At 39.6% G+C, this 15,359-nt stretch overlaps 1 protein-coding gene across 1 annotated transcript in view; it reads right to left on the minus strand.

Annotated features, from left to right (window-relative positions):
- TEK (TEK receptor tyrosine kinase) overlaps nucleotides 1-15,359 on the minus strand; it is a gene marked incomplete at both ends in the record, with an annotated part of 44,878 nt that overhangs the window by 26,859 nt on the left and 2,660 nt on the right. Inside the window, 2 exons of the mRNA XM_082013023.1 lie at nucleotides 267-377; nucleotides 5,678-5,989. Of these exons, the coding sequence (XP_081869149.1) occupies nucleotides 267-377; nucleotides 5,678-5,989 (423 nt within the window). The remainder of the gene's footprint in view (nucleotides 1-266; nucleotides 378-5,677; nucleotides 5,990-15,359) is intronic.

The raw sequence follows: 15,359 nt of genomic DNA on the forward strand, positions 1-15,359 counted from the left end.
AAAAAAAAAAAAAAAAAAGGGAAATGAGAAAAAAAGCAAAGGTATAAACAGAGGATTTGGCATTCTGGTGGAAGAGAGAAACACGTCAGCTCAATATATTGGATATGGCAAATATGTCCTTTAAGGAACACTAATTGCATGAGGAATTACGTCTGCTCCAGTTGCACAGCATAGGCATCATCAGCAATGAATTCAGCACAGTTACGTGGCACTTGGCTAAGACAATGATAGCAGGAAGAGAAAAGACAAGAGAGAAGGTTAATTACCATTTTTGTAGATCACTGCATCTTCCTCTTTTGCTGCCATTCTGATGAAGGAAATATTCACATGCTCTCCCTTATTTGCTGTAACAGTTAATGCCACCGGGTGGAATGAGGCTGAAAACAGAACAGGACAGAAGTATGGATAAATAGCACCAGCTATTGTCTCCATCTGGTCTCTGGGGTGAAAGTTGAGAATGGCTTACAGCATGACCCTGACACAGAGTTTCACATTTAAATGTCTTCAGAGCACACACTGACTCTTTATCACCAGCAACCTTAACTCTGTATTTCGGCAAAGACAGGGGACTCACCTGTACCCTGAAACACAGACTGCCACTAGAACCTGGGGCATGAAATAAAAAAAGTAAATTGGATTTTGGCTGAGTAACTGGAAACACTTCCTAACTAGGATCTCCATCTGGCTGTAGAACACTTTCCCAAGTTTCTTCATCCCTTGAGACATTTTTAAAGCATACTGGATAAAGTACTGGAAAATGTACTGTAGGGAACAAGCTGTCATTGGCAAACAAATACCCTCAGTGACTCCCTTCTTTTCTGTTTAAGCTTCATGATGCAGAACAGTCAACATAGTTCAAGAGACCACAGTCATGCAGGGTCTGGGGGAGATGTGGTAAGACAGAGTAGGTCTCTGCTTGGGTTAGTTCACCACAATCTCTATAAATACTAAGAGTGTTGGCTTGCACTAAGAACAAAAGAAAAAAAAACATATTGACAGATGGTGGTACTTTTACCAAAATATTCTCATCTGAAAATGTGGCTTAATTAAAATAAAAATTTTGTGGCAGGAACTGTCTAGGTTGGTGATATTTTTCAATTTTCCATCTGGGAAACTGAAATTCATTTTCCTGCTTAAGCAGAAAAGTACTTTTATACATTTGTTTCTAGTTCTTGATTTAAGAAAAAGAAGAAAGCAGTAGAGTAGATAGAGAGATTTTTGCAAAATTTTTGCCTTTTCCTTATCATTACTAGTGGAAAAAAAAGATCAGAAGATAATTGGGGAAGGGACAGAAAAATCTGAAGAAATAGTATGTTTTTAAACCAGTGTTTTAATTGCAACATTACTTTGAAACAAGTTAGAAGTTAAGGATGTTTCCTTTCATTTAGTTGGAAAATTTCAAGGGAAAGCTGTGAAGTTTTTTGAGGACAAATTCAGGTTTTCTGATTATTCTTAGCTCTGAGTTTTTATGTTGTACTGTCATTGATACATCATATGGCAAAAAAAAAAAATTACTGAAACTGTTCTAAAATTAGGCAAAGTTAATTTCCAAACTATTCAGCTCTTTATATGAGTGAGAATGTTACACCTTTGTACTTTCCTTTTTAGACCACCCAGGGGAATGAGGCATTGGTTTTCACCTGCCCCTTTCTCTTTCTGTTTTTGAAGCTGTTTAGCCTTAGATTTCCTCCTGTGCAAGTTCCTCCTGGGTAACTTTGTCCTGCATCTTGTTTTTGCTCAGCTCCTGGGAGCCCAGTTCTGCTTCCACCTGCCTCCCCAGCAAAGATAGTGGGACCTTTCCGACAGAAAGACCCACCCGAGCCTCAGCCGCGAGGAGTCCTTGAAGAGCCATTCATGCTCCTAGTCGGCTCTGCATTTGCACAGGTTCCATTTGTATTAAAATGACATTTCTTTCACAGGGAAGATTTTGCTTAAGGAGCACATACACAAGTTAGTACAAAATGTGAGACAACATATTCATAAATAATTGCCATTTATCTATAGTCATGCCTCTTTTTTTTCAGTTCATTTTCAGAAAACTGTCAATAAAGTATACTTTGGTTCATACCAATCGTTGCACAAAACAAATTTGGAGTCTGTGGCTGAAATTTGGTGGCAAAGAAATACACAGAGGTAGGATCAGAAAGCAGAGAAAAAATGATGAACCAATTTTCTGTTATGGTATATATGTAATAGAGCTGTAAAAAACAAGCAGGTAGATGCTATATCAAAGTTTGTATGAGGCTGAAACTGTGTTAGTACCTCAATAGTACAATATTATTTTCTAAAATCTGAGGGCAAAAAAAGAGTAGTATTCTTGCAATATTTGAGGAAAGAATGTTTTAATAGTTCCATTTCAGAATGACATTTTTATTAAAAATCAAAATGTTTGTGTTATGTGATGTAAAATTAAAGAAAGAACAATTGAGTAAAAATGAAGACATTTCTATCGATCCAAGCCAACCTCTCTCCCAGAATTTTATTTCCTTGAGAATTTTGACATTTTAATGTTTTATTTCTGATTGGAAATAAGACAACTATTGAAAACTCACAATTCTTTGCAGAATGGAATTTCCATCTCCTGTGTAGTTCTAGTGTTTGCGCTCTGAACCTCTGCCCCATGTTTTCATTCCTTTGTAAGTGCTATCCAATTGATTTCAGCAGGACTCTTCCTGCATGACACTAAGTACATGCATGGGGATCTATTGTGCATTTGCCATGTTACCTAGGCCCTGGTATCTGAACTTATACCTTAGTGAAACAAGGAATTCTAATATAGAATAATGAAATAAATTCTCATTAAATAGGCAAACAAAAACTGAAAGCAGTCCCAACTTACTGTCAGCTCCCAAGTTAGAAGTTATTTATGAATAACAAACACATGGTGAAAATCATGATCTATTTAGGAAAAGAAAATTCAACAGCTTTCCCCAAAATTAATTGCTAGTTACAAATGATCCTGTTTTAGTTGCAGTGTTTTTTGGACCAAATTTAGTGGGGCATTACTAATTATTTTAACAAGATATTAAACTTTTGTATTCACATTTTCTTTTTTTTTGTATGTTGTTTAGCTTAGCCACAGGACTTTTTCTCCAGATTATTGTTGCAATGGAAAGGAACCCACACTCCCTGGTGGGCTCGGTTCCAATGTATTTTTAGATTGTGACTTGTATTTCATGATTTCACATCTCAAGTGTGCCAATTCCTTATAGAGACATAATGAACTGACTGGCAGGGCAAGTGCCATAATGCTCTGTTGCTAGCATTTCCATCATTGTCCCTTTGCCCGCTCTAGAGAGTTTCTGTGGGGGAATCTCAATCGTATATATGAAAATTACACATTCATTGTGCAGAGAAATTGCATAAGTTATATTTGACTAGATGCAGAACAGGCTATATAGTGATCTATTGTAGATATGTGTGCTGTATGTGGTGTAAGCATTACTCCCCATATATACCTAAACCATAATCTGTTCCTTCTCGTTGCATGTATGAATATTACACGTGTAACGATAACACTAAAATATAAAGAATTCAGAATGGACTTGTTACTTTCAGAATATCCATGTGTAGAGTAAAACTGGAAAATGAACCTGTTATCTTGCTGCATTATACAGCAAAAAATCTTTACGGTATCTTTATATCTGATAATAGGTACATAATCAGGCAGATGACAGTTCCCACTAAAGTCAGTGGGGCTACCCAAATGACTAACGCTTAGTGAAGTGTTTCAGCAGCTTCTTGCCCTGAGGCTGCAAAACAGTGTCTGGATTTTCAGAAGTGCTGTTCCTTCCCATGCCTTTTGTGTCCTTGATGGCAAACTGCACATTTCCACTCTTGCTCAATTTTCGATGTTGAAAAACACACTCTGCCTTTAAAAATTATTCAGACAACAGTAAAGGGGAAAAAGGTCTGTTTTCCAACTACAGATGCTTTGCCAGACCTCACAGTCCTTCACTGACCTCTTCTTCCTCTTTCTGTGCACTTTAATAGCTTTGAGAATTTCTGTCGTGCCTCTTTCTCACCCATCTAGCCTGATTAGATTATATGTGTTCACTGACGAGTTGCCAGCTGAAATTTTGTCAGTGAAAGATTTTGCAGAGCAAATCTGAGAAATGGATTCAAACCCAGACATGATTCAAAGAAAGCTACCGACCACTGGCATGAATGCTGTGTTATTTCTGGTTAGAACAACTCCTGTCACGCAGGAAACACTCAAAGCTTGATTACTTTAAATTCTCTGCTCCTAGGTCCACAGATATCAAGTGCAAAAAACTGATTGATTCAGAAGACACTCTTCCACTCATGGAGGTTGCTCTACATGACAGCCAGAGATGTGCTCAGCTCACTGGCATTCTGCCACAGGCAGGGTCACATTGACTTTCCATGGACTGTTATTTTATCTCCTCCTCCACATTGCAGCCTTCTTTGAAACAATGGAGTTGCCAGCCTGCAGCTGCAGAACTTTCTTGGTGACCAGTCCAACCCTTCAAAGACCACATTTGATCGGAGACAACATAAGCCAAAGAAAAATGCACTCGTCGTGCCCACGTTGCTTCTAAAGTTCCCAAACTAAAAGAAATGAATATACATTAGCTGTAGCTCAGACAAACGAAAAGCCTTTTTTTCTACATTTGCTATATGATTTCAGGAGATACCATCAATGATAATTACTGTTACTAAAACTTTATAAAGAAAGATTGAAAGCGTCAAGTCTCCTCACAGACCAGCTGTCATGACACAAAACACTAGCAATTCAGTGAAGTCTACTAAAAATTGCCTGAAGTTTTGAAAATTTGATTTGCTGCAGAAAATTAGCCAAAATTTCTTACACTTTTCTGGTGTTTCTAGTGATTTCTGGTTTTGACCTTGTCCCAGAGGTCTAATGACGTCCAGAGACAAGCGAAATTTTGCACATAACAAAATGTAATTTAATGGCTAGAGTGCTGGACCTTGGAAATCCCACCTTCTCATCTCATCGTCTCCCTGTCATATTTGCTTTTTATACTGTGCATAGCCTCAAAACCAAAACCAAGTCAGCAGTGAAATCCACAGTGGATTTTTGTGAATAATTCTCTAAGAGTTGCAAAACTTCTCTGTAGTTTCTTTCTGGTGTTGACCTGGATTTTTTTTTTTCATATTGACACAAACAGTGCAGATCTGATGTTGCTAATCTGTAATTTTACTGAACCTTAGGCAAGACAGATATTTTCTAGGCTCAGGTTGCCCATTTATTTAAAAAAAAAAAGGTAGCAATGTTTAGCTATCTACATCTCAGACCTGTCAACACTTTAAAATGGAAGCATGTCTAGAAAGAAAGGGTTTGGGATGTGAAAAACCCAGTGAAGGAGTTACCATATGTGTTCTTTCATGGGGTCAGCAAGGGTAGTACTTACCTTTGCCACCAGACTTTGTGTTCCTGGCAGTAGCCAGATACAGGCAGAATACCTACAGATGTCTGACTAACTTCCACAAGGAAATGACTAGCAGCTAGTATTGACCAGTTTTCTCTGAACTTTAGAAAAAAAACACAGGCTTGAGCCAAGTCTATTTTTGTTGACTCCAGACTGCCTTGCCTGCTCTGGAGCCACGTTTGTGCCCACTTGTGTCAACCAGGGATAACTGCCAGTCTGCAAGCAGTGGCATGCAAAATTCAGATCTGACCACCATACAGTACCTCCCAGTGGCATCTTCATGGTATGTATCCTTGTCACCTCATCCTTGAGTTTCCCTTCACAGTAATATGCTCCAATAGTTTCACTGGCGTGTTCCCTCTTCCACACCACTGTTTTGGCTGTTGCTCTCTTTGAATCTTCATTAACTTCCAGCGGTTCCCTGTGCTGGTTTGTTACATCCTCCTGGTCTCGGTCTATTGTGATAGACTCACGGGAACGCCATTTGGAAGTGATACAGATAAGTGATGTCTCAGAGTTGCCCACCAGAGGGAATGAATTGATCAGGATGAGGTCCAGAGCTGCTTCCACTTTACCTAAGTAAAAAAGCAGCAAGTGAAAAAATTTTACTGCAGAGTTTGTGTATGTGGCAAATCAAATCACCAGATAAGCCGTTTCACCCAGTACTTGGGGTTTCTCTGGCTAGTGTCTTGCATAACTTTTGTGCAAACTAGGAAGACTGTAGATTAACTACTCTGCCACACTGAGTTTAGGATTTACTTTTTATGTCACAAACAGATGGAGTTTGTTCTTCTCAGAAGAGGAAGTAAGCCTTGCAAACTTGTGGAATTTCTTTTAAAGGCTGTTGCAGAAGCCCAAGGAAAAACATGGGTTGCAGAAGAAGATAGAACCTTGAATAGTTAGACATGCACACAAATGCCTCAAGTATGGCGCTTTGCTGGTAACAGGGTTAGTAGGTCATAAGGCTGTCAGTTTAATAATATTTCTTTTATGTCCTTTACATGGATTTAATACATATGAATTGATGTAAAGCAGATATGTCTTTCCTTTATAGACACTGGTAGTACTTTGAATGCTTGGGGTATTTTTTTCACTGTTTTATGTACCTGAATTAATGATTTCATAATCATTCACAGGTTTACCCTTTGAAGGCCCAACAGACAGCAGCACAAACTACGGCACAAAGAAACTTTCTCAGAAACTAAGAACAAGTTGGCGACACTAGTAAAGCTATTTTTTTATGAGGTTATGTTTCAATCAATCGAAATGGCTCCCTTTGATCAACAGAATTGCCAGGAATACATGAGATGGGAATTCTTTGAAAATGATAGATACAAGCCTGATTAAACCAGTCTCTGGCAGAGTGCTATAGATTTAGTTGTTCAAATGCGCATAGCAGGAGGAAAATACAGCTCTCCTACAATCAACGATTTGCAAATAACAGGCGTTTCCCTTTACTTTTAAAATTCAGGGTAAGGAGAAGGGAAACAGTAACATTTTTTCCAGCTGAAACAGGAAGAATAATTGATTTCTTTTATTCATCACATCTATTTTCCTGCTTTGGATACGAGTATATTTTGTAGAGACCCAATATTTAGGGCCACTCAGCTTCCAAATATTTCTCTGATTGGAAGGAAGAGGCATAGTCTTAGATAAGGGAGGTCAAAAAGCCTTAGTGCTGACTGCAGTCTTTGCGTGTGTCTCTGTAGTGCTCGCGGCCAAGGGAGGAGGTCCTCCTCTGCTCTCAATGCCAGCAACCACCCTGGGGACTGAAGTATCTTGACAGGACACTGACACTCACCACACCCAGCCAGGCTGCCACAGCTGCCACCCTTTAACGTGCCAGCCCAGATAACCTGTAGTTACATAATGGAGAAATGAAACCTTCTGGAAAGGATGCAACAGCCGATAAAGTAAATATTGCATAAAGGTGCGGGTCAGTGAAGTCAATTCACCCTGCTGCACGTTACAAAAATAAATCCTTTGGGCAAAGTTGAGGAAGTATGTGATAGGAATGAGGCCAGACTTGTGCACTCATCTCAACATTTTTACTTTTATATGGGGAACATTTTGCTCTTACTATGGGTCTGATGCATCAGCTGAAGACATGTAATTCAGCAGTCACCAACATTGAGAGCAGAGACCTTCAGTTTATATCAGCAAGGTTCACATGCCAGGTGGAGTTATTCTTAAAATCATAAATAGCAAGATCCTAATTTCTGCAAACTTTTGTGAAACTCAGAACCAAATTTGGATCCAAACTCCATGACTTGATGTGATTATCTGTTCTGCAGATCAGAACTGAAATATTTTGATGTTTCTGCCCAGCATCCACAGGGCACAGAGCTGTAACTCTCTTTCCAGTATGGAGATATGGGCCCAAGTTGCTGGGGTCCTTCAGAGGGTGGCTGCTCATCCAGGTGTCCAGTTCCATTTCTCTAGCATTTCTCTGTTCCTCTGACTTCCCACACAGATTGAAAGGTGAAAACAACACCTTTTTCCCCTTCTCTGCTTCTCAACCTTTTAATAGACTAAGAAAAAACAGTAGGAGAAACCTGAGTTTTGAGGACTAGCTTTCATGTTGCTTTAGATCCCTATGCAGGACATAGCAAAGCAATATCATATCAGATTCAGGGCATTTGCTGCATACTTTCTTGTTTCATTGTAGTAGTACAAATCATGTAATCAACGTATAGAAAAACCATAGCTCAGGTCTATTGCTTATTTACACTTGTCATTATTCCAGATGAATCAAAATCTAGCTACTGATGGATGGATTGTCTAAATATAGGTCATAAATGTATTTTGTCATAAGGCAGACACCTGCATGAAGCAGACGGGGCACAGATGGAGTTTCATGTCTTCCTTCAAAAATGCTACAAGGCATTTCTGTGTCTAAAAGGGAGAAATATCTATGCATAAGTATCGAATCATATGCCAAGCATGATCTGGCAGCTAAGGTTTCACAGCTGGAATATATTGCAAGCAGAAATTAAAATGTAGCCAAGTGAAAGTTTTGCAAGAAGAAAAGCTATGCTTTAGGTGCATTTGGAAAAAAATAAACACCCTAGCAGCACATTGACTTGAAGGCAACTCACTCGTTCAACTCAGAATCTTAGCAGGATTGGCATTTGAAAGTCAGCCTAAGACCTCTGAGGTGATAGAAAGGCTTTCTTGGACCCCACCGTGAGTTGCTGCCCTCAGACTGTGGGGGAAAAAAAAACCCCACACCAAAAAAGTGTAAAATGCACATATGCTTTATGCTCAGGGATTCCGACAACATCTTTTTCTGGTAATGCAACTTAAAGTAACCCAACTGTCCTTGCTATAAGGAATTTACCTAGTCTGCCAAAACTTAGGCAAATCCTAGTTGATTAACCCTTGATGTTAATGAAGACTTCAGGTATGTAAGGACCAAATAAGGACAACAGGATTTAGCGCTCTGAGAAAAGCACAACAAATTCAGACAGGAAACAGCCTGTCTCTGTATCAGTGACAATCCTCTGTGCTTCCTTGAAAATGTCCTTTGACTCCTGCCCTGGTCCTTGAAGAACTGACCTTATCAGGAAGGTAATTTGCTGTGTATGCAAACAGATTTTGAGAACAGAGAGCACTTGTAGAAGGCTAATGCTGGAAGTGGGAGATACCATGCAGGGAGGATTTATTGTCCAGTGTTTGTGACACACAGTCATTGTGGTGCAGTGCTCTGAGCCCTTCCAGCACAGAGAAAACAGTATCCACTAAAGCAGTAAGTTTAAATAGCAGCACACCCACTATAACCCAGATGGCAAAGTGAACGCAAGGAGACCTTTGCAGTTCCTCTTGGCCCACTCTTAACCACAGGACTATGGTCTCTCTTGCTGGGTGATACCCAGCCACATCTTTCACAGCTTCTCTGGTACATATTCGCCTGGACAAATGGTGCTGAACAGAGAATAAGTGTGTACCACGCTGTCTCTGCAGCCCCTGTGTGTTCGCATTCCCTACCGAGCCGCCATGCATACGGGCACAGAGTCATCACGCCTTCCCGGCTGTGTTGCACCGGCAAAACTTAGCCAGCACCAGCTGGAAGAAACAGCTCTCAGAAATTCCCTGGAACACATCCCAGACACAGGTCTGCTCAAAGAGCTAGAAAGTCTCTGATAACACTTAAAACATCATTTCCCTAGATCGGATTTGGTGTTAGACACAAGTTTGGGAATAAAGCAATGCAACAATCTTGAGCTGAGGTAGTTTAATGCCATAGATGAGTACACAGAGCAAGCCTTATGAGAACAGAAAAGTGTTATGATTTCTCCTTTTGTCTCAGAAAGTCCCTTTCTGTAAAAGATTTACACTGTTAACACTTGTCTGGTCCCTAGGAAAACATGAAAATATTAAAGACAATTTCTATCTAACGTGAGGCCTTTGCAAAGCTTCCTGTTAATTGTAAAAATGTTCAACATTGAGGATTGGCTAATGCTCCTCTACCATAGCGAGCCGCCAGCGTGGTCAGCTCCATCAGGGTCAAGGATAACCATACCCACTGCTCCCCAAACACACATTTAATCACTAGTCCATATTTGCAAGGTGTACTGAAAATGCAAAGTCCTGAGTAAATGTTTTAGCTATTAATTAATACTGAGTAGTAGTGGAAGGAAAGAAATTATTTAGACATTACAAATCTAGTGGGGTATGTATTTTCCTTGGACTTGTAGAACATTATTATTAATTGCTTGAGTGACTATGAGCTGGAATTCCTTCCTTTGGCATTTGGAGTATAGCAGAGGAAGAAGAAGAGCTGTGGTAAGAGGTAATCGGAAAGAATAATATTTTTAAAGTACTGGTCATTTAAGAGAAGAGGGGATGGCACAAAATTCCAGGAAATTCCACCCCTTTTTTCCTCAGGTGAAGCAAAGGGAATAAAACATGGTGTAATTTGAAATGCTTAGGCAGTTCTTATTTCTTTTACTGTTATTGCTTGGAAGACAAATTATTTCTGCTACTAACTCTCTGGGAATATGAATGTAAAGCATATAGATACTACACTAGCAGAGGAAAAATAGAATCTGTGCTTAGTGTAGGCTTGGTGTTATGCTGAGAGTGAAAGAGCCAGTTGCATATAACACTCACTGCAGGATGTAAACATTATTTTGAGACTGATGGAAACCTGTGTTCCAGACTGTCAAGTCATCAACCCCTCCTCCTTCAAGTCTCTTAAAAAACAACACTAAGCTCTCCCTCTGCTTGCAGGAAAAAGTTTTTGATTCAGAACAAACCTAACTTGCTAAATAGCCTGCACCTCAGTATTTCTCATTGTGTCTTGTAGTTACAAGCTTAGCTGTACCTTCTTGATTGCATTTTTCTGTATAAAATCATTGACCAGTTTAAAAGAATTTAACTAATCTGTTTAGGAATACAAATGGCAATCATGTAAACAATTTTGCTGAAAAAGTATAGCATTTGATTGATTCTTAGTGAAGTACTGAATAAATTATATTGATTCTTTTTTTAATAAACCGATTAGCCAATTTGGAAGATAATCAGGATGGAAATAATGCAAGTGAAATATGACTAAGTTAACAAAATAGAAACCCAATCTTCATGTCTCTTCTCCCTTAAAAAAAGAGAGAAAAAGGAGAAAAAATAGAGTACTCCTTAGTTAATATTAAAACTAGCCAGAAACTAACCCAAAACATTAGCTGTTCGAGTATTCATATGGAGAGTGGAACATACACCACACATGGCAATCTTTATTTCCTCTTTTTTTGTGCATTCAATGTTTCTCTTATCAATATTGGTTATTTTTTGTTCTTTCCCTAAAAAAGTAAATACAAGGCGAGGGGGGACTTTGAAATCACATATTCATTTTGTGGGCTCAGTAGTCTTCTAGTGTCCTGGAAACTTCATCTGGGATGCAAAGGCAGCAGCAACTCAGGTAATTTCTCCCAGTGAGTCACGTTCCCCTCTGACAGCTCAGTCCTTCACAGGAAGACAAGGTGGAAGTTATTATTACCCAAACAGATTAAGATTCTTTGCCACACAGAAGCAGCAGCAAGGCAAAAAAAAGAGACAGATGGAAATGTTGCTGAAAAACAGCTCATAAATGAGCAAAAAGTCAGGTTTTCCAGTAAAACCTTTCTTGTTGTCCATGGAAAGGATCTTACTGCTTGTATCTTATGTGATGATACGGGGCGGCTGTGGGATGGCTCACAGCTCAATACTGAGAACTCTTGCCCTTAGAAGTAGGGCATCATTTGTGGAGGGAAGGTATTATGAAGCTAATAAAAGACAAAAAATTAGTGGCAGAACATCATCACTTTGCGACTTAGTAGTAGTGGGAAGACCAGAGCACAAGTGTGAAAAATAACATAGTTTGTCAAAGCTACTGGGGCTGATGGGCTCTTACAGGCCCTTGGTACATCTGGAGCAGCTGAAGGAAATGCAACAGCCTTTTTATAAAATAGAGTGAAATTGTTTTCTCTACATTTCAGTTCTTCCACAACTGAATCACAGCAATCTTTTAAGGTGAAAAACTAGAAAAGAAACACTGGTGCATCTTGGTTGGGGGTTTCCCAGTGAGGGTACCTAAATGTATGTTTGTAAGTAACGAAAATGTGGAAAGATGCTTTGCCATGACTTCTCCTTAGGCCTGGATGACCATAAGCAAATAAAGTGGGAAAAAACACATCAGCAGAAGTTGCTTGTTGAACAGCCAGCTGACAGTGTGCTAGGTAATGCTGAAAAAGGATGAGGAATGTGGGAAAGCTTGAGTAGGACAGGCTTGTAGTTAGGCTACATCTGGCTGGATTTGCAGCTAGCCAAATACGGGTACTGCTGTCAAGAAAGAACTTGCAAGCAAGAATAAGTATGTCCATAACGGGGGTGGTCCTTGTAAGCTGCATCATGAACCTACTATGTATACTGCATACCACAGAATCGCAGAATATTTAAGGTTGGAAAAGACCTTTAAGATCATCAAATCATGTATAATGTATGTTGCTTGTGCGCACGTGCCACGCTGAAGTACACAAAATAACACAGGTAATCAATTCGCCTTCATAGGATACAGCAGCGCATACACGTGCATTAACTGTCTGGAGGTGTCTGTGGGTGTTGGCTGCTGGACAGACACACTCTAATACGTTCCTGCCTGTGCAGTACTGTGCCCTCACCTTGCCACTTATTGATTTTTCTGAGTTATTGGGAGATGTTTCTGCTTCTAAGCACGCTTTGTAACTAACGAGGCTAAGGTCTCTGACCAGTGGCAGGTCTGGGATGAACAGCCAGAAAATAATACAAGAGAAAATCATCAGCACTATCAGGAGTGCAGATGGAACTGCATTGTCGAGAGAGGCTTGTTACAATCCAAAGGGGAAATTAACCAAGTCACTTCATTAGACAGCCTGACACAAAGCAAAAAGTAAATAAATACCAGGCAAGCAAAATACTGACCCTGAAGCAAAAAGTTTACATATATTACCTTTGCATACAGAAATGTAACTTGTGAACCTGTCTTTCAAAAAGTCGTTTCAGAACTTAGTGAATGCCTAAAATCTTCACACCTTAAAAGTGCTTGCATTTCCTAGTGATTAATTACAAAAAGAATTTTGATGGATTTTTTTACTTCTTTATGATATGACCTTTGTTTTTAATTATTAGTGCATGTTCTTAGTTTGGGTGTTTGTTGGAGAACAGTTATCAAATCTGTACCCTAAAAAACAATCAGTATTTTACACTCCTTACAGGAACGTCTCCAGTTAAGACACAGGCTGATTCTTTGCTACGTGTCTCCACTGAAACCACAGTTTCTTGCCACTAGCACAGGGTAGATACTGTCTTTGGAGGACGGTTCTTCATTGCAATTTCTCTAAGATTTTTATCCCTCCAGTCCCAGATAGATCTTGTGTCCCACTGGGAGCTGACCACGGAACTATGCATCTATCTCACACAAGTACAGGCAGGTACATCCATTTTTCGTGCATTCCTTCTGTGCCGACCCAACACTCTCCACACCACAAGGACTTCTTGGTCTTCCATGGAAAACTGAACAGTGGTTTTGTGTGTTTAAAAGACAGGTCTGGGCCAAGCAGGCTCAAATCTAGGACACCAATACAGAGCAGGTTTCCAACTCAGGTAATTCTCGCTGTGGGCACATGAAGCACCAATGCCACATCTCCCTTTGCCCTAAAGCCAGCTGCTCAGCTGCAGTCAGTCCCTCTGACTTCTGTGCTCCCTCTTGTCCACCTAAAGCCTTCCAGATGAAATTCTTGTGGGTATCAGATCACCTCTGCAAAATGTTACAACTTAGGTTTTTTTCCTGAAATGAAATTTCAGCAAAGATGTAATCCATCCAACCAGCTTAATTATGACTAAATACCCAAACAATCTAATATACATATACGTATACGTATACGTATACATACACACACATACACATACACATACACATACACATGAAATCTGTATTTAAAACAATAGCATATGTTAACAATTGTGAATGTAGTGTGATTTCATTTCACCCTTTTAGATTTGATTCCTCTGGGTCTGGTGCAATGCCTTTTCACTCCTGACTATTCCCAGCTGCTGAAATGGCCTTAGGGAACACAGGCTTCCTGGGAGCCACTCTACCTCTCATGAGGTCTGAACCAGGCACACACCAAAAGCAAACTCTAATGCTAAAAAATAAAAGAACTGGAGATAATCAGCCCATTTTTGTAATTCCACTTTGGGTAGGTGGACGCAGCTGCCTGCACAGGCTGAAGCTGTTGTTTTTGGCTTCCAGCTGCAGAGTCAGGGAGCAATGAATTAGGTCACAGCTGGAAATTTCTTCTTTGCAAATATATAGCCAGCAATATAACTAAATCAGTACAGCTCTCTTTCTCCCATAAAACAGATCCATCAATTTTGTAGTCATGATCATCCTAACGGACTGTGCAGAAATACTAACACTTGTCAGGCTGGAGATGCAACAAATGATTCCTCTGGCAGGCCTGTCATTTCTGGATTACATGAAGGCTACGTCTAAAGAAGAGTCTAAATTCCGTGTAAATGTCAGACTCATGAAAAAGGCACCAGGATAGTGTTCCCTCTGGGTGAATAACCTAAGTGTGGTGGGCAGATGCAATTGCTGGGTCTCACAAATCAAATACACTTCAGGAACAAAGAATGACATCCCTTTTAAAATTTCTCTTGCAATTCACATTAGCAGTTTGGTAATTTAGGTGTCTGAAAGGTTGTGTGTCAGTCTAATGTCTAGTCAGCATAGTTTTGAAATGCCTGAGATTAAAAGCTCAAAGGTGGGTTGTGTCCACTGCTTTGGCTGTGGGATGCTCAAAACCCCAGCACTGCTGCTATAGGACAAGCTGAAGTTCAGGTGCCATTTCGGTCTGACAACAACATATGTGAAGACACACTCAGAGGCCTAGTTCTTTTAATTATGGGAAGTATGATGTTCATGTTCACTCTCACAGGCATGTATTAACCAGAGGTTAATACAGGTTTTCTTTAGTTTACGTTAAGTTTCTCTGGGGGAAAACAAGTCTTAAAACAGAATTATTGGAACTTTCCTTTCCACTCTAAATAAAAATTATTATTTCTTGTAATTTTGAAGAGCCTCCAGCATCCTAATGGTGCTTGTGTGTCTGGTAATGTATGTTAAAAGCTGCTAAATATGTACATGGGTCACATAATAATCATTATATATATGATTTATGGGTTTTTGTCATAACACCTACGGATCCCAAAGAAAACACAGCCAGCAACAGGGATGATAGAAAGCTACCACTGAATGGCACTGCACTGTTAGCTCTACTGTTACACTTTCTTAAAAGGCTAATATAACCTTTTGAGTTTTTTAACATATATGGGTCCAACAGCTAAATAACACACACACACACAACACACAAAATCCAATATTTTTAGAAACCCACAGCATCTAAGATTATTGGTAGAGCAAAGCTATAG

The sequence above is a fragment of the Phaethon aethereus genome (genome assembly GCF_964289735.1).
Source record: "Phaethon aethereus genome assembly, chromosome: Z".
Taxonomy (NCBI): Eukaryota; Metazoa; Chordata; class Aves; order Phaethontiformes; family Phaethontidae; genus Phaethon; species Phaethon aethereus.